The following is a 19,841-nucleotide window of genomic DNA, read 5'->3' on the forward strand; positions in this document are numbered from 1 at the left end:
GTGTTCATTCTCACTGGATACGTGGGCGGGGGTACTCCAATGTTGCTATTATAGCTCTCGTGGACACCAACGCACATAACTCTACATAGACGTCATTGAGAACTTCGCAGCCAGCAAGGTTACCTCTTTTGAGCAAGCAGAGCTGGCGAATACTTCTTGAAAACGTAACACCGAAGACCATGCATTTCATTATAAAATGCCCAAAAGAATCAAAAATGGGTCCCTTCCAAAATCCGGAAGACAAGAAATCTCCGTGAGATTGTGTACTTTTGCTGGGCTGGCCTAGTAAAAGTAACTTTTTGCGGTTGGGTGAGGGTTCGGACTTCATCGCGCTGCCACCGAAGGCATCACGGTCGCCAATCGTTCGGATGACTGGCCAGTAGAGCAAGACGGTGAACGCAGCGGAAACCTGTTCATTCTCTTATTTGCTGCGAATCCAGCAAGTCCAGTACCCCTAGAGTAAGTTAAAACCCTCCTCGCCACACCCGTGCAGGAGGCGGTGTCAATACATCAAGATTCATGCCCCACAACTGAGTGAAATTGAATAATAAGTATAAGAACAAACGATCCTCTAGGTCGTGATATTCTGTATTGTGATTCACTCCGCGGACAGATACGGAAGCTGTTCCCAATGACCAACTCTTTACAAAGTCCAAGTATACCTCTACCCTCTCGTTGCAAAATCTGGAATATTACTAATCAAAAGCTTAGATATGACTTCATTTTTTAGGGTCGAAACAATGGTGTATCTTTTAGAGGTGTTGGTGGCCTTCGTGCACTACAGCTAGCTTTAGAGATGAATTAGACCGAAAGCAAGACCACAAACAGCAAAAGTCAATGGTGCAATTTGGGGGCGTCATATCCGCGCACTGCCAATCACGACCACCCAGATTTGGTACACTCTTGATTGTAATGCCTCCATTCAGTAATAAAATGCTGGCTCCCAAAGCCATCACAGCTAACAAATTCCTCGCATTATAGACCTCAGAACACAGATCCTGTTTATATCGATCAGGTAAATACATCGGCCAAAAGCCAAGCAGCAGCTTGTCTCCGATCGGAGTGTTCTCCACAGACATGTTCGTGAATTTTACTACATGTACGAACTGGAGGCGTAATGTGTCTGTCCATTTCGCTTACAATTAGTCAAAGGGGCTTGAAGCCACTCGGTGGCTGGCAAACCATCACTGGTTTTGACGCAAGATGAACATGGCCGCTGCAATTGCGGCTGGTATTGATATCTACTACTCAACCTCGTCCTCCATCTCGGCGTGGATTGGTCTTCATCTTTTATATAAACGTTGCCGCCAGCTACATTTATCTACAGGTAGTGGGCGTCTTCGAAAATAAATTGCATAGCGAGAGTGATCAATGTACTCGCCGGGATGATGCAAAGCTTTTGTGCTAAGCTTCTGGTGTTCAATTTCATTAGCGGGAGGTCAATTGGAGATAATGCAAAACGTGAACAAAACTAAACCACTCTAACTTAATATTAGAGAGGTTTACATATATATATTATTACACGTGTAGATGTAGTTCAAGTGTTGTGTTGAGTAGATCGCCAACCACATACTCTGGAGTGATATGTGCATGCTGGAGTACGAGTGCCACGTCCTTGATACTTCCTAGCAGCCGAAGTAATGGTGAAACCAAATCGATCTTGGGCTCTAGGCGTACGACGCGACCACTGGCCTCGTCGAAGAGAAAGCGAAGCGAGCAATTGCAGTCGAGCCGTTGGCCCAAAAGCTGTCTAGTGAGCGACAACGCTTTCGATTTCCCTCTTTTTGGATTGGTGAGGTGAGGCAGGACGCATCTCAGCGTAAACTCTGTCACCGTCACACTGAGTACGGCAATGGCAGACACGACGCCCGCAGTCACAGCTTCAACTCGCGCGAGCTCGAGATGGGTGTCTTCGAAGTACAGCGAGTAGCGTCTCCACTGGTCCATAAGCGCGTTGATACCACGCAGTTCACCCATTGCCACATCGTGCACGAATGACTTCTGCAGTAACTCCAAACTCTGTCGAGTGTCTGCATACTTCATCATCTCCTCCACGCTTGCCAATCGCCAGGGGGATCGGAAGCCGTCTTCGAGTAGGCGGAATACCTCCCCGACGATAGTCCACGGACTTTGGTTTGATTTCCGCTCGAACTTGATGCTTCGTCGCTTCAGTTTCAAGCCTTGAATCTCCTCTTCAAGTCGCTGGTTTTGCTGGTGTAGTTGGCGCTTGCGGTTAAGCTGTTTGTTGCGATAGCGTGCCTGGTTCGCTCGGCATTGCTCACGTCGAAGGGCTTGCTTTTCCGTGAGACTCGACGCCTTCTCTTTCTCAGGTCTCGGGCTGGCTGCACTCGAACCTTCAGTCGATTCGTCTGCTGACGGTGTGGTGGCGCCGATTTCAGGCTCAATGACGCTGGGCGAAATGAGGGCACTGATTTTCATTTTGCTGGGCTTGTTCACGGATCAAAGTTGGCGTCGTCACCTTTAATGCTCTACGGCGGGCAGCTTATCGACGAGAAAGAAAACTCGTAAATGACCTACGGTGACTGAACCCACAAACAGAAACGTCCACAACCGCTTGCGCGTCTGCAAAGCCAACTGGAGACAAATGTTCAGTTGTATTGGTTGTCTTACAACTTGTCTAACGAGCCGGATGTGCCAGAGACCATGCCCGGTCGGCATTTTCGGTGAGCGCCGATCAATTGTGTACAATGCTACACACCCACGGGAGGCTCGTTGATTGCGAGCGGCAAAGCTTTACAGATCTACGTTCAACTACAGAGCAGCGTCATCCATTTCAGCACATCTTAAATGTACAGACAATCCTCTCGGTCGTGATATCCTGAGTAGTGATACCCTCCACGGAGAGATATGGGGAGGGCTCCCGATGACCGTCACCATACAAGCACGAGTCAAATATACCTCTACCCTCTAGTTACTGGTTTGTGATACAAAACACGTCATTATCACTATTCAAAGGTGCTTAACTATTGCTAAGGTCCATTTGGTGCAGGACGTCCGAAGAAGTCGAGCATCGACTTTTGCTGCTTGTGGCCTTGTCTACACGCAAGCTCCTCTCTAAATACTCGCTGCATCGTTCGAAGCCCGATAACGTCCCTTGAACGGACCCCCATCGCACCGGCGGTAACGAAAAGTTGTGCTATCCATTGAAGACGCTCCTTCATGAGAAGATGCAGGCAGATAGGAGCGAGCGACCTTTGAGTGGAGAAGACCGAAAAGGAAGACACTTGGTTCCCACAGAGAAGAATTGGGATTGAGGAGGAAACCTCGCAGGTGACAACCTCCTCTGATAGTTATACATGCAGAGAACTATCTGTCGCATACAAATAGTCAACCGCCTATAAAGACTGGACACAAGCAACTTCAACCTCAAGGTGGTCAGCTGTGAGCTGGCGGAGCTCGACACGCCATCTCCACACTCCCACTTCGAGTCAGCCTTGCTCGCAGTCGTTCGCCTAGCTCGCAAGCTAGTCACGGCTTTCTGCATTGCCATCCGCAATGGCCAGCGGCAACGGCACTACGTTCAACCGCTCTCGAAACTTTCGAAACAACGTAGGACCGAGCGCCTTCGTAAAGATGTCGGCGAGGTTTTCTGCCGATGGGCAGTAGCGCACTTCGAACTCGCCACGCTCATGAAAGTCCCGCACCTTATGGTACTTCAGGTCCACGCTCTTCGTCTTGTAGTTTCCCTTGATCTCCGTTAGCACAGTGATCGTTGCCTGGTTGTCTTGGTAGAGTACTGTAGGTTTATGACGCTTGAGCTTGAGCTCTTTGCACAAGTTGTGCGTCCATACGATCATGGTTGAGCACTCGCTCGCGGCGACAAACTCGGCGCAGCACGTGTCGTCTGTGACGATCCGCTGTTTGCGTGACTTGTAGGCATACGTACAGCCGTTAAGCTGCAACACGTACCCCGTGATCGAGTGGCGGTCATCCTTCTCGTTTCCAAGATCGGCGTCCGCGTACGCCACAAAGTGCAAGTCGGGCGTCTCCTTCTTCTCCCACACAAGACCGTAGTCCGAGGTACCTCGCAAGTACCGTAGGATCCGCTTGGCCATGCTGTAGTTCACGTGTGTGTACTTGTTCAAGTACTTGCCCAACGTTCTCACGGCGTTAGCCAGCTCTGGACGAGAGCACTGTACCAAGTACTGAAGACATCCCACAATAGCACGATATGGTAGATTCTCATCATTTACTTCCTCTGCATCCGAAGCTGCAGGTAAAGGAAGAGCACCAACGGGTTGCGGCGTGGCAACTGCTCGGCACTTGTCCATGTTAAATCGGCTAAGAATCTTCTCGATGTAGCCGCGCTGCGAGATCCACATTGCCTGGCCTAGAATGTAGTTAATCTCCATGCCCAACAACAAGCTCACAGACCCTAAATCCTTGATCTTGAACTTGCGTTCCAACTCGCCCACGACAAGCTTGATGTTCTTTGCATTGGCAGCGATGACAACATCGTCCACGTAGACAGTCAGAAATATCGGACTTCCTCCCACTACTCGCCAGTACACCCCATTGTCCATCTTCGATCGCTTAAAGCGGCATGAACGTAGGTGCTCGTCGAGCATTTTGTACCAGATCAACGGCGCTTGCTTTAATCCATATAGACTTCTTAATAGCCTACACACACGACCGCTTCCGTCGTCAAAATACTCCGGCATTTCCATGTAAATCTCTACGTCGTCCCCGATCGGGCCGTTCAAGAATGCCGTGACAAAGTCAATGTGCTCGCACAACAGACCGTAATGCAACGCAAACAACAAAACCAACTTGACTGCTTCGTACGAGACCACCGGAGCGTACGTCTCCCAAAAATTTACCCCGTACTGCTGCTGGCAACCTTTGATCGTAATGCGCGTGCGGTGGCGGATCACCTGTCCCATTGGGTTCCGCTTCCTCACGAAGATCCACTTGTTAGTCAGAACCTTCTTTCCCTTTGGGCGCTCCACCAGGTCCCAAGTGTTGTTGCGCATCAAGTCAGAATACTCCTTCTCCAAAGCTTCTTTCCACTTCTCAGCATCAGGTGCTTGAAGAGCCTCCTGGATACTCTGTGGCTCCATGAGCAAGTTTACAGCTTGTACCACTAAACTCGCGGGAATCTCAACTTCATAGTCCTGCAGTCGGACATTGGGACGACGAACACGTGAAGAACGGCGAAACGATGTTGCCGCGCGCAAGGCTTCATCTCTCCACCCATCGGCTTCGTCGTCGTCTTCACTGTTCATATCCACAAAGCCCTCGTACGACGTGATACGATCCAATAGATCGGCCGGGTTTCCAATACTAACATCCCCCTCATATTGATCGCCATTACCAGTATCAACATCATTTCCTGCGAAATAACCGCTATCGTGGTCTCCCACTGAAGGCGAAGTCTGTCGATCCGGCAGAGATCTGGCTGTTGCCTCCTGACTGCTATTAAGCAAGTCTACAACGCTATCAACACCACTTTCATGTTCAGACACCTCACGATGAAAAGCGTTAGCTCCCCGCTGAAGGACACCCTCGGATGTCGGCAGAGCAACTGCCGCAGCAGTCTCCGTTGGAACCTCTTGCCCCGTTATCAGCCAACGACCAGGCGCACCTGACGTTGTCAAAACAGCAGATTCGTTTCTTTCATCAGCAGGACAACCACAGCTAACGTGAACTTCACAACGTTGACGCTTTGAAGGGCCCGTGCAATCATCATGAGAGCGGCGCGTCACGTCAACAGTCTCTCGATGCATAACAGGTAGTCGCACGTAGGGTATGATCTGAGGCAACGCATGCCGTCCTCGACCATAGCGGTTTGAGAGTAGCTTGATCACATACGAAGCCTCCACAGTCCAGTCTTCTTCAAACTCGACTGAGCGAACTTCCACAATGTTACCCGTAATCAAGTTCAGGATGCGATAGCTCTCTGAATGCTTCGCGTACCCTACAAACAATCCCGGCTTCCCAGGGTTTTCTAGCTTGCTCTTGCGCAACACCTTGGGCGTGAAGATGAAAGCTATGCAGCCCCACGTCCGCAACGAGGTCATATCCGGGCGCTCACCGAAGCGGCGAAAGTATGGAGTATCACCTTCAAGTGCATTGTTTCCGCTGATGTTCATCACTTCGATAGCAAACCCGAATGCTTCACCCCAAAGTAGCCACGGCATATTGGCCGCAGTCAGCAAGCATCGAACACGAGAGAGCACCACTCCGTTCATTCTCTCCACCAACCCGTTCTCTTCAGGACTGTATGAGTTCGTTGTGGTGTACTCGATCCCGTTGCCTTGGAGGAACGTCTTCAACTTGTTGTTGAAGAGCTCCTTGCCTTGGTCCGAGTTGAACACCTCCACCTTATTTCCTTGCGCTATGACCCATTTCAGGTGAGCCAGCACCACATCAGAGGAATTCTCCTTTCGATATAACATAAAGCCCCAGAGATAGCGACTAGCCTCATCCTGTATCAATTGAAAGTGCTCATAGTCATCGTAAGTGACCTCTTTAACGTAGCACATGTCACTCATCAGCTTCTGGAATGGCCGAGTTGCTCGACGAGTCAGTGTCTTCTTGTACGACATGCGGATCATTTTTGCCGCTCTACACGACCAACACGGCGATCTCATGTCCTCAGACAGATCAACCTTCATGCCGGTAGCGACCTCGTCTCGCACCATCCGCCGCAGGGCAGGCGGGTTGAGATGACCCAGACGTAAATGCCAGCGTTCAAGCAAAGAATCACTGTCCTTCTTACGCTTCAAAATCACTCTTGAGTCACTTTCATTTGTCTGCTGTCGAACTTCACTCTGCACCTTATACACAGCTGCTGCCATCGCCTTCAAGCGGTATCGACGGTTAGTCTTTGTCAATAGCAGCTCAACATGCTCTTTACGTAGCCAACACACACGTTGTGAGTTGATAAACCCATACTTCACAGTCCATCCATCGTTCTCCAGCATGTCCTGGCTCAGCAAGTTGTCTGGTGCTTCTGGTGAGAGCAACACATTCGTGAAGGGCAACATCAGTTCATTATATGGTGACTTATTGCTCGTCACCCGCAGAGTCACGTCACCAACGTCCTCATCTTCCCTTGTATTTCCGTCGTACCCCAGGAAGAAGTGCAATTGATCCTTCCGGATATTGTACAGAACTGAGCGGTTGTTGCATACGTGCACGTCACTCGCCGAATCAAGGACCCACTCCATTTCAGTACCAGCAGAGGTCTTGACCGACGTAGCTGCAATAACAGAAGCACCACGCACACGACAACAAAGACCACTTGAATTCTTGCTAGTGCGCTTGGTATTGTTACCACCGCTCTTGTTCTCCCACCGCTTGAACTCCGAGATGGCAGGACGGTCAGACTCATCCGACTTCCGACTTGGACAGTTGGCTCGAAGATGTCCAACTTCACCACACTCATGGCAGGTTCGGGTCTCTTTCTTTTTGCAATTCTGCTTCCTTTCCTCGTTCCTTTGATTTGCTTTATAACGACCTTTCCTTCTGTTCTGCTTGCCTCTACTTGAATTCCCGTTCGGCTTTGTCGTAGCCGAGTCATCCTTCGCTTGCTTTCCACATGAGCAAACATGCACAGGCTTCGCGTCCGCTTCGCAAGCAACACGTTCATCAAGAGCAGACTCAGCACGTAGGGCATTCATCACCTGCGTTGCAGTAGGTACAGGTCGTACAGCTCCACCATCACGAACCACGTAGTGTTTCGAGAACTGACGTACGACATCACGATGTGTCCTCGACACATGACCCAGCAAAGTCTCAGCATAATCTTCGTCAGTGATCTGCTTGCCGTAATGGAAAAGCTGGCGGCGCAGTGTCTCCATTTCCCGAAGCCACTGGTCCATAGTTTTGTCAGGTGTGTACCGATTCGAGACAAACTCATCTCTAGTGAAGATGTAATTGGAGTATTCGCGCTTCGTTTGTCTGTCAACAAAGCGACTCCACATAGCCTCCGCAGACTCCTCTTGGCAGATCATCTCAGCATCAGCTGCTGGCACGCCATATAAAATGGCCTCACGAGCTGCATTATCTCGTGCTGCTAAGTCAGTAAAGTTCTGCTGATCACTACGGTAAGATCCATCCACCACACACCAACAACCTAGGCGAGTTAAGAAAGCACGAAGCTGTACTGAATAAAGATCAAAACTTCCTTTCATCACTGGTGGTTTGTGCGAAATATCCAGCTTCACAGAAGTCAAACCAACTCGAGGCACTCCAGCACCAGTTTGAGCCACTCCAGCCTCGACTGGAAGTACGCCAGCACCATGAGTAGCAGCTCCACCAGGTGTTCGCATCCCAATAGGACGAGCTCCAGTAGCCACACCGAGACCACTGCTCGGCACTACCTCACCACGAGACAAGCTCACTCCACCAGCAGGCTGCATTCCATTTCCAGGTACAAACCCAGTGAAAGGTAGTCCACCTCTAGGCAAACCATCATCGGCAACGTAATCTCCAACACCCGCGACATGACCACCAGCACCAGCAATAAGACCTCCGGTAGATCCATCTTGACCAGCTAGTGTAGCCATAACAGGCGTCGTCGCTGAAGGCACGCGAATCGTAGTCCCAGTAGTCGTCACTTGTTGCGCTCTCGGTGCTCCACCCGCTGCAGGTGTCGGCGGCGGCGACGTTCCTGGCGGTGGCGGCTGTCTTCCACTCATTGCAGTCGCGATAGGCTCCAAACGTAATTTTGGGCTCAGAACCTGAGAAGATGCAGGCAGATAGGAGCGAGCGACCTTTGAGTGGAGAAGACCGAAAAGGAAGACACTTGGTTCCCACAGAGAAGAATTGGGATTGAGGAGGAAACCTCGCAGGTGACAACCTCCTCTGATAGTTATACATGCAGAGAACTATCTGTCGCATACAAATAGTCAACCGCCTATAAAGACTGGACACAAGCAACTTCAACCTCAAGGTGGTCAGCTGTGAGCTGGCGGAGCTCGACACGCCATCTCCACACTTCAGCTCCTCTGTGGACAGGTTTTCGGGCGTTGGATAGGTTGAAGAAGTGCTTTCTTCTTCTTCGTCCTCGATACCGCCATCACCGACATCTTGACCGCACCCATTCTCGCGCTCTGAAGACTCGACCCGGCAGAAATCTTCGTCCGTTGGTTCATCCGCGAGGATGTTCTCGTCCGGTGGGTTCAGCAGCTCTTCAACCGACATCGGATTCGAGGGGTGGAGACGCGTCAGCATCTCTGCCAGCTCGTTCACGATGTCATCCTCCACGCCCGGCTTGGCGTACTCGCACGTGTAGTAGTCAAGCAAGCCAGTCTTCTTCCAGCAGTTACTGAAGACGCTGGGAAGCAGGGCGTTCCAGCTCTCGATGCTCCACAGTACTGCCTGCTGTACGTCGACGCTGTAGAGCTGTTAAGTTCAAATGTACCAATTTTACGGCACATTTCTGCCTTGTAATAACTCCAGCGAGTGATAATGTGGTGGTTCCCGACGCTATCACAAAGGAGAGGATTGTCTGTACTTGCATTATAATGCTCTAATTAATAGTTCACGTAGTTCGAAGCACACTGCAAAGAACAGTACAGTTTAGTCGATCCCAGAGCATTGTCATTAAACGAACCGCCGGGAAACAGAGCAGCCTCCGTCATGATTTCCCGTGCTTCTCGCTCATCGCTCAGACGCATCTCTTGTCTGGATAGACCTGCTTACAGCATGGCGAAGTGTAATTTCTACAAGAATTTCTTCCTGAGCAGGCTGCTCACCCACGAATCGCGCTTCTTCCTGCACAGCACTCTGTTCCCATGTACATGAAGTTTTACCAGGCATTTTGTTCTTATTATTTGCAGCTAGCGCGATAGCGCTCTTGGCGCGCTCTGCACCAAATCCCACAGATACGCCAGGCATTTTTGATGATGGCAGTCTCGTCATTTCGCAAGATGCAATTCGCCGTTCTCAGCGTCGAGCTCGCGTGGTTTCATTGTTATCGGTGGTAGGAATCTCCACTCATGACGAGCCTTATCCCTACAAATATAAACTCTCAACTGTACAGGCTCAAGGCACGCTGCAATCGAAAGGAGGGCGACAAAAACGCTCCTGTTGATCTGTTCCCAGCTCTGCTTTCGAGCAAGCGACGCAATGGTGACCAACCAACTCGGTGATATAAGGACGACAGCACCATCTCAAAAAGTACATTGCAAATCAAAATCGGTGTCAAATCCCATGTTTATCATGAGGGGATTCCGCACTCAGAGCCTTGTAGCACCACTGAGCAGCTGTAGCCGACTGAGCCCTCCTTTCCTGCAAACAGAGATCGTAGCGCACCCGTAGGTGTGCGTAGGGAGGGTGCCTGTTAGGGTCAGAGGTGCCTGTTAGGATCGATCAGATAACATCCCTTAGAAAGCAAAAATCGCGATTTGTGAAAGACGAGCGATTTGTAAAAATGTCACAAGATGGAGTACCGAATTCGCTATGTCAAGACATACACTGCGTTTTTAGCCAATAAAAACGCCTGTTTGGCCCAATTTGGCTTGTTACCTCACGTCTCTTCGCATAGTATGTACTTCTTGACATAGGGAATTCGGTAAGCAGACTCTGTCACCATTTGGTAGTACAGAGGTTCCTCTCAGTAATACCAGGGATTGGCAGATTCGATTTCAGTGGGATGTGCACTGATTAATTTCGTATGGATGATCATGTATAGAAGGGCATCGAAAACAACGAGGTGCGTGTATTGAGAGGAACCTCTGCTCTCCTACTCAACTATTTCACGATATACAACATTCAGTATGCAATACCTACCTTCATTGCGACGTACATTATAGTCCATCGCAATCTTGACTTGACTCCTTGATGAGCTCACGATAGCGCAACGTATAGCTGACCATGAGCAAGCACTGACTGTGGTAAATAAACGCCGAGTTCGCACAAAATCTGTCCCTGAGCTTGTTAATCGCCATTGTGAAGACCAGTTACACAGGGAATTGTCGTCGACGAAGATCAAATGGGAGTCCGGTGTTGTGAGAGACCAACGGAATACGTGGAATGACAACTATTTTTCCGGTGAGGATTCCTGTCAGCCTTTTTGCCCCGATGTAGTGGTCGTACATGTTGGCATACCTGAAGACGCGTTCAGCGACATAATTCGCTCCCACAATTAAGTTTTCGGAGAAGTGTAATCGGAGCACGAACCTTGATCCGGAGTTTGTGTGGCGACATCCCGGAAATACTCGGTGAGTTTAGATACTCTTCCGGAAACATTTACGTGTCTGATAATTGTGCGTGTGTCTTCCACTGTATCAACCGACGCGTATTCCTTGGTCTTTCCTTGTAGCATGTCTATTGCTGCGTCATTTAGCTTTAGAACGTCTAAGTTCAGAGGGGTCCAAATAGCCCTGGCCCCAAAAAACATTCTCATTCAGACTGTCGGACACATTTCTGATTAGCATGACTATCGCTGTGCTGCTCGACATCACGTTCATAGGAACGCTCGCCGAGGAAGACGAAACGTAAGTATATCCTCCACACCCATCTCGAGTGCGCAGGCGAAACCGCTTTGGTTGACGAGTCCAAAGGTTGCGTAGATATAATACTCAGCGAAGTGATGGGGCCGTTGAGAACAGTAATCTGAGCTTGCGACAAGCTCACCAACACAGCCAATGCGCTGGCGATGTCTGGATTGACCGTATTCAGCGAGTCCGATGAAGGATTGCTGAAGTCGTCGACTTCTGGTTGAACTGGGCTCGGGGAAGGACCCAACGACGCCCACTGAGACCAGTAACAAGACGAATTGGTCCGACCTAATCGGAAGAGAAGCGGAATATTTATCGATCATCGCTACGCTAAGCATGGTCATCGCTGGGTCGAACCCTTCTTCGCCAAGGATTGGGCGTTCATAAGCCCCACGCGAGACACTTATCGAGCGACTTCGACGAGGACCACCAGCTATGGGGGAAGCTGGGTTCCTGTATCGACGGAGACGCTCCGTGGAATCCAGGTCCCAAAGTGTTCCGCAACTGGGAGACCGAGCGGCGGTGCTTGGAACGGAATCGTCTCAAACGAGCAGCTGAATCTATCGAAGGAGGCGTGGAAACGACAACACCAAGCTCGACGGAACCGCATTCGCCGAGCTAGAAGAAAAATCACTCGGCGAGTCAACGGGACGAGCGCAGAATGTGGTCTCACTGGGCCTTGTCGAGCTGGTGAGTTCGATCGTCTCTGGAAAACACTCGGCGGGGATACGGCACAAAGGGGAATGCATCTGGAGATCCCGTCGATTCAGCCCCAGTACGTCCACCCCGACAAGTTCAGCGACCGCCAGGTGGGGGTCATGAACACACTGTAACGAACCACGGCCTTTTAGCTCAAGATCACCTCTGCCTGCCTCGCGATGGCACGCACGACATTAGCCAATGCGCAGTCGCCACTCGAACACGTTAACACAGCGGCTTCTTGCGCATCACGGAAGTACTTAGTGGCCACACCGCGGAGAACAATCTGCGCTGTATTTGCCTCGACTAACTGCCGGCTGAGGTGATCGATTGTTCGTTCTCGAGAGGCTAACTCGGTTTGAAGGTCTTGAATAGTCCTCTCGACAGCTTAGGGTCGCTCATCGTGCAGCTGCAGGTCCACCTTGACCTGATTTTTGAGCTGGCGATGGTCGCGTTGAAGGATTCGACGAGATCTGAAGTCCTCAACAACGACGCCGGCCGTCTCTTCTTGGATAACCGTGTCCAGCCGATGGTGCTAAGTGGCCAACTCAGCGATGACAGACTTCATCTGTTTGAGGCGAGCAGCGGCGATCCGCTCGGACTTGGAGAACTTCGTCCAAAGGTCAGTGACCTCAATAACCGCGCCAGGAAACAGAACTACGCCTTGCTTCAAAACCGATAGAATACCGACGGGAGTATCAGCGTCCAGGATTGACTGACGCAACGAAGCATCGTCTGGAGAAGGAACGCTTGTCAGTAGATAGGAGATGAGTTGAGCCAGTGAAGCGCCACGCTGCTGCTGGTTCTCTTCTTGCTCCGCGAGCAAGCGCTGGATCATGCTCGGATTCAGCGATGCAAATCAAGTTTAGAAGCGGATCCCATGAACTTACGGGAGCTCTAGCTCTATCAGACACCGCTGAAACCTCCAGCAATGCAATTGGAGTCGAACGAGAGGCGCAGCCGAAGACCCGTCATGACTCGGCAATTCCACAATGTTTGACGACCTCAAGCAGAGCCGTCAGAGGACTACATGGATAACTTTGCCTTGTTGTGCATGGCGGTAACCAATCGAGGGTCAAAGGAGACTCACACGGCCCGGGCACGGTGGGAACGAGGTCTGACGACGGTCTAGAAATTTGATATGGACGACACCTCAGCTGAAACGGCGGCGAGCGCGACGAGTCGAATAGAGATTACCAGGCGCGTAAGGGTGAAACAACAGCTGGGTACTGACAAGGACAAGCAATATGAGGAGCAGCAGAGCATACCTAGTCGCCGGAGGAAGATGACGAGCAGCTCGATGTGCCCATCAAACCGCGTGGGCGAGGTACTGAACGAAGCTCTCACCGTTAGAAAGTTGGAGATCAGAGTGATGGTCGAAACACTTACCAGCCTGGTGTAGGGAAATTCATATTTTTGGTGGTCCACCTTGTTTGGGACAGTTAGGTACATCGCACCTAACTGGAGTGCGCACTAATCGAAGACTCACCGGCAGAACTCAGCGAGTGTATGTTATTTGCGAGCTATTCCAAGATGGAGAGGATGAATCAGGGATCCTAGCGAAGGGTCGGCGGAGATCCATAGCGACCCGACTCGGCGAGGATCAATTAGGAAGCTGAGCGAAGAGTCACAGGGAGATCTATAACGACTCCATTTCACTAGGTATTTGTATATGATTGATAGCAGACCAAAGGGGAGAGCCCAAAAGGACTCCCCGAAGACACAAAGATAACAAAACAGAGCAGAATCTTTTAAGTCCAAGAACAGCGTACAGTTTCCGGTAAGTTCCTGCGTGGGCTGGATTATGTCTGCCGTCGTTCCCCGAGAGGCATAACTTGTAGGAGAATCGGCAGATAGTGCCACGAGATCAATGTCGACCCGGGGTGGGCACATCTCGCTACCCGAGAAGGGAAATCTCGTTGAATCAACGAGTCGGTAGGTCTGCACAACCCAGGACACCGCAATCTCTTAGCTGAGTGTATTCAGAGTTTGGTGACCTGTAAAAGCGCTCGCGTGCCGAAGTTCATCCTTTGGCGGGGGTCACAGAGTTTGAGGAACTGAAGTTGCCCCGCTCTGGTGAGTTTCTGGAGCTGTTTGAAGCTTTGTAGTTAGCGAGAGCGGAATCTCAACTATACTCGGATGGGCCGAACCGCAAAGGGAACCAAAGAGCCTTGCACAAACCCAACAACGCCGACCTGGTACGGCGAATTGGTGGGTTGCTGCGTGGAAGCCGCACGAACGATTTTTCTGTGAATTACAACACTAGAGCAGACGCAGGAGAAGCAACTAATGTGGATAATGCCCTGGCTGAGCACTACAAGGTGAAGGCACTTGGCGACACGAGGTTTATCCTTGGGATAAATGTACAGTACAATCGTCAAGAAGGTCACCTTGTTTTCAAGCAGACACAGTTTATCAACAGCTGAAGAATTTTGACTAATTGGAGGCACATGCAGTTAGAAACCAATGTTCCTGGTCACGAATTTCATTCAGAGAGGCATAGCGGTTTGGAAATGTTAAACAAGCCATATCGTGAACTAATTGGATCACTACTCTACGTCGCTATTGGCACTTGCCCAGAAATCTGTATTTCAACCAGTCTCCTGTCTACATTTCTGGAGAATCACCATAAAGTTCACTGGCAAGCAGGTACTTGAGTGCTCCGATACGTAAAAGACACCATTCAATGGGACTGAGATTTCGGCGAACAAGCCAAGCAATAGTTACAATTGTGGGCTTCAGTGACGCAAACTGGGAAAGAGTCACCGCACCATGTCGTTCAACCTCCGGTGTATTGATCAAGATCAGTGGCGGCCCAATTGTCTTCAAATCGAAGAAGAAATCTGCCGTCACATTGTTTACTGCAGAAGCAGAGTATACGGCATTGGCTCTTGCCACCAAGGATATTATTTGGCTACTGCACTTACTTGCCGATATGGGATTTCAGATACTTCCATACTCAACTGTCTACGTGGACAACAAGGCTGTGCTTTATATTGCTACAAACCAAGGTTGTATATCCAGAGCAAAAATCATCGACTTACGACTCCATTGTATCCGGGATCAAGTCACTCGTGAAGTCATCGAGGTTCAGCGAACACCATCCAAATCTCAGTAAGCTGGCTTCTTCGCCAAGGTGCTGACCACGCCACATTTTGTGAAACTGACCAAGATGTGCGGGCTAGTGGGTTATGCACCTTGAGGGGGAGTATCAGTAGCTGCATCAGCTCTACAGATTAGCTAGTTGCATTATCCAAACGCTCGGATGTTCTCGGTCAACTGATTGCGATTGGGTTGCGTATTAATAACTTGGGAGCGCCAACAAGATTCCAAGCTCGATCTCATGTGGTATCGAACATAAAATTACCCATACAAGTGCGCATAATGATGGATGCGGGTGGTTACAGCACAAATTGAAGAAGATCACCAGGAGAGCACACTAATGAATCAGTTGTGAATCAGGACGTAGCCTATCTCATTAATGTCACTCGTTTTCCAATCTGCATCTTACTGAGCACGACTCCAAGATACAGAGGGATTAACATCCTTTTGCACCGACTACTCGCTGACTTCAACGACCGCCAATGCGTTCGTCAGCTTTAGCGAAGACGATATTGTACTTTCATCTTCGAATCTGGAAGCTCGACTCGACGCAGGCTGCATCTTCACGACGACGGGGGGCTACGGCTGAACTGGACTGAGTAGATTCGGTTGATCGCTCTGCAGGTGACTTGGATAACACTCTATTTGTATGGATAGCTAGATTCGACTTCATATCTAGGCAGTACAAAAGGGTTTCCTTGCTCTCCTTACCAGGCTCCAAATAAGCACATCAATCCATTTTCACATTTACATGCAAGTCCTTAATCACCTACCAATTCCAACATCAACAACTCCCTCGAACTTCGTTCCCGCTTCGCTTATAAACTTTAAAACAATTGTACCCGGCCCGAAGAGCGCAACTACATAACGCTATTGCTCAAGGAAATGATAAAAGTTACAGTACCCTCGTCCTAAATCTTGAGTCTTGCTGACTGACTGAGACGATACTCTATGCATCATAGCCACCGGCGTGCCCAGTGGGATTGGTAAGCGGTTTTGATGCAGAGCTCGTCCGAGTGCAATCGACGTTTAAAAGTTATCGGTATAAATCAAACCAAACCCGAATCACAAGTGGTATTTCTCCGACTGGAGGGACCTCATTCTCCTGGAGCGCGTCCTGTCATTTTTACCACTAAGTTCGTTTTGTATGATAACAAACGAACTTAGTGATAAATTCGCCTGCGAGAGTTTGTCAAACCTGTGAAAAAGTATGCCTACTAACATATACGGTTTCACAGGTTTTGGCAACTTTTGCGCGCAATTTGTCGACCTCATCAAGTCTCATAGGTGCGAACTTATCCGTTACACACACCATAACGCCCGTCTAGCATTTCAAATCCCAGGGCGCCAAAAGAACTCAAAATGGAGGAAGACCGTCTTGCGTCCTCTTCGCCGCGCTCTCCTAAGCGCCCACGCGCATCCTCGCCGCTCTCGTCCGCCGAGAAGAAGCGCCGACTGTCTCCTGATGATGGCACCATGCGCGACGATACGCTGCGCATTGTGGCGGAGGCGCTACGGAGCGAGAACCGGCAGCTCCTGCAAGACCGAGACGTCCTGAAGGCAGAGAAAAAGGCGCTCGACGAGCGACTGGCGCAGGCCCAGCGCAGCCTGCGGGTCCTGGAGGACGACATGGGCCGCGTGTACCGCCAGAAGCAGAAGGACATGGAGACGCAGCGCCAAGAATTCGAGCAGAAGCTGCAGAGCCAGAATACGATCCTAGGACGTCCTGCAGGACGAGAGGGGTCTAAGGGTATACATACCTCGGTACTTCAGGATAAGCGCACGACCGAGGAAATGGACAGGTTTCTGCAGAGCTGCGAGCTCTGGCAGACGAGATTAGGACAGCTGAGTGGACAGTTGGCGGACAGAGTGGACAGGATGGAGACGCAGGAGGTCTCAGGCGTCCTGCAGGACGTCGTGGCTAGAGTCGAGGTGGACACTTTGCAGAAGCAGGTGAAGGCTCAGCAGGATCAGCTGCTGCTGGCAGTTTGTCTCGAAGCGGACGCCGCAAGCTGTTCGCAGGACGGGGCCAGGCGCAGACAGGATACAGAGGTGTTCGAGGCCGTGGAGAGGCAGCTGATGGACGACCGAGTCGTGGAGTTGGAGACGCAGTTGGCCCAGAAGCGGGCGGTGGAGAGAGAGAAGGAGATGGAGCTGTCGTCGTTGAGAGCCGACCAGGAAGAGCTCATGCATTCCAGTCTTGTGGAGCCGAACGAGGAGTTTGAGGTGTTGGCGGCGGAGAAGAAGGCACTGGATGTGGAGCTGAAGCAGCTGAAGGAGGAGTTTGAAAGGGTGGAGGAGGAGCGGGCGAGCTTGAAACGGCACAATCTGAAGCTGCTGGAGGAGACCAGACAATCGCGTGAAAAGCGGGAGGCCAACGAGTCTCAAGTCGTGCAGCAGAGTATGGCGCAGGAGGCGGAGATTAAGAAGCTGAAGGCACAGTTACAGGCAGCCAAGGCGAGGGAAGCGAAGATGGCTGCGGTGTTGAAAGGTGCGGAGAAGCAGATGGAGAAAAGTAAGCAGAGGAAGGAGGAACTCAACATCCTGTACGCCAAGTTCAGCTCGAGTATGGACTCTGTGTCCGAGAAGACGATGAGGCTCGAGGAGCTCGAACAGGAGATGAAAGATACGAAGAGCGACGCGCAAGCTATGCAGGATCAGAAAGTGGGGCTTGAGAAGCAGGTTGCTCAACTACAGGAGAAGTTGGATCTGTCAGCAGCACGAAGCCTTGAAAAGGAAAATGTGAACGATGAACTAGCTACCGTACAGAAACAGTATTCGGAGTTGAAAGTGGTCGAATCTCAGCAGAAGAAGCTGGCAGGCAAGATGCAGTCGGAAATGACGGAGCTGAAGGCGCAAAACAAGGCCTTGAGGGAGCAGCGGGTCAAGAAGGAGCACCAAAGCGTCGGCCAACCGTCTAACGAAGGCGACAAGCAAAGCTCGGTTGGCGCTGACAATGCACTGGTGATTCAAACTGCGGAGAAAGAATCTCTGCGGATGTTCGTTCAGCGCTATTACTCTGCTGCTGAAGACAAGTGCTGGAAGTTGCTCGAGAAGGTCAGCGAACTGGAGGCACAAAAGACATCGGCCCAAGAGCAGACCAAAGAGTCGTGCAACGTGCTGCTCATGTGCGCGCAAGTCGACACTTGTGATGAAGCTATCCGCGCCTCGTTGCTGGATGTCGTTGCTACTTTGGAAGGCCTGACCTGACGGGAAACTACAGCACGATGACGAACATCGCGCGTCCGTACATATTTAACGAGCTAGGAGCGTCTGTGCGCTGGGGCTTCACATTCCCTACAAAATCGCAGTATGTGCGCTGCTGAAGGCAACAAACCGTGCCAAGTTAAGCTGTGTTGACAAACATCCGGTCGCTGGGCAAGAAAGGCGGCGTTGACAGCGACGGCGAAATCCAAGCAAGCAAAGTCGGGTCTCCAGCTCTCAGCACGGGCGTCGATGTTCGAAGACTAAGTCGGTGTCTTCCAGTGTTGACATCCCGAATTACATCGCTGATCTACATGTATGAGAATTCATGGATGATGGAGCAAGTCTCGACATGGGTCTGCGAACGTGTGGAGCTTTGAAGAATACGACTAAACGCCTAAAGGCTGAGAAGCGAATGTTGCGTCGAGATCTCGCGTGTAGTCGCCACGCCGGGAAGAATCTGGAATCTGACATGAAGAGGTTGTTTCGTGGGCGGCAGAAGGAATTAAGTTGCGAACGGTGAGCGCAACGGGACATTTGAGCGCTAGAGGAAGCGATCACTGCTCGCGAACTAGCGTGCACAAAGCTGCAGCAAGACATTGTGTGCCAGGAGTAAAAGGCTCGAGTCGAACTTGCACTCATACGTGCAAAACGAGGTGAAAGCTGTCGTACGATATTTGCTGGACCGTGTGGAGCTGTCGGCTAAAGAGGCCGACTGTGAAACTGTGAAAGAAAACTTGGCGTGGCCGATTGCTCAGGGGCGTGATTATCGTCAATGCGCTGCTTGGATGAAACGAGAGGCGCGGGGAATGGAGGCTTTCGTCGCCGCTGAGCAGCGATTGCTAAGTGAACAATTGAAGTCTTCGGCGACGCAGCCCACCAGCGGCTGCGGGAACAAGAGCGAGTTTCAGTTGACCTGAAAACTGCTTGCTCTCTTTGCAGCAGGAAAATGCCTGTAGGGCAACGTGCATCGCTGGTTTAACTCTAAACAATATGACACTACGAACGCGCAGATCGAGCAGACGACCAAGATGGAGGCCAAACGAGAAGAATGGGACCGCAGTGCTCACCAACTGCAGCAGATGCACGAAGGAGTTCTGGCTGCGCATGCCACGCTACAAGGCCAGCCCCAGATAGAAAACTCGCGGCTTCAGCAACAACTTCGTGAGGCTCAACTAGGCGAGTTGAGATGCCAACAACAGATTGGTGCAGCTCGGGTGACAGCGGAAAATACCAAGCGCCAACAGAAAGAGCTGGAGACGAAGCTGAAAGCGCTTCAAGACGAGTCAAACGTGATGTCGCTCCGCCACAGTTCCACGTCCCGCTTTCAGCGAATTGTTCTCGTGTAGCGAAAGTCGAGCCCGA

The 19,841-nt window shown here is 50.8% G+C and overlaps 3 protein-coding genes across 3 annotated transcripts; 2 read left to right on the plus strand and 1 right to left on the minus strand.

Moving 5' to 3' along the window:
* Window positions 1-1,518: 1,518 nt before the first annotated feature.
* KRP23_2847 (bZIP transcription factor 1) lies at window positions 1,519-2,439 on the minus strand (the record flags this gene model as incomplete). The annotated part of the gene is made up of 1 exon (XM_067887625.1): window positions 1,519-2,439. The coding sequence occupies one exon, from the start codon at window positions 2,437-2,439 to the stop codon at window positions 1,519-1,521; it is 921 nt and encodes a 306-aa protein (XP_067750201.1).
* A 14,195-nt stretch (window positions 2,440-16,634) lies between these two features.
* Window positions 16,635-18,482, plus strand: KRP23_2848 (uncharacterized protein; the record flags this gene model as incomplete). Its single annotated transcript, XM_067887626.1, has 1 exon — window positions 16,635-18,482. The coding sequence occupies one exon, from the start codon at window positions 16,635-16,637 to the stop codon at window positions 18,480-18,482; it is 1,848 nt and encodes a 615-aa protein (XP_067750202.1).
* A 1,025-nt stretch (window positions 18,483-19,507) lies between these two features.
* KRP23_2849 (uncharacterized protein) lies at window positions 19,508-19,825 on the plus strand (the record flags this gene model as incomplete). The annotated part of the gene is made up of 1 exon (XM_067887628.1): window positions 19,508-19,825. One exon carries the CDS (start codon window positions 19,508-19,510, stop codon window positions 19,823-19,825), a length of 318 nt encoding a protein of 105 aa, XP_067750203.1.
* Between the last annotated feature and the right edge of the window lie 16 nt (window positions 19,826-19,841).

This window comes from Phytophthora ramorum, assembly GCF_020800215.1.
Source record: "Phytophthora ramorum isolate Pr-102 chromosome Unknown Phyram_PR-102_s0002, whole genome shotgun sequence".
NCBI lineage: Eukaryota > Oomycota > Peronosporomycetes > Peronosporales > Peronosporaceae > Phytophthora > Phytophthora ramorum.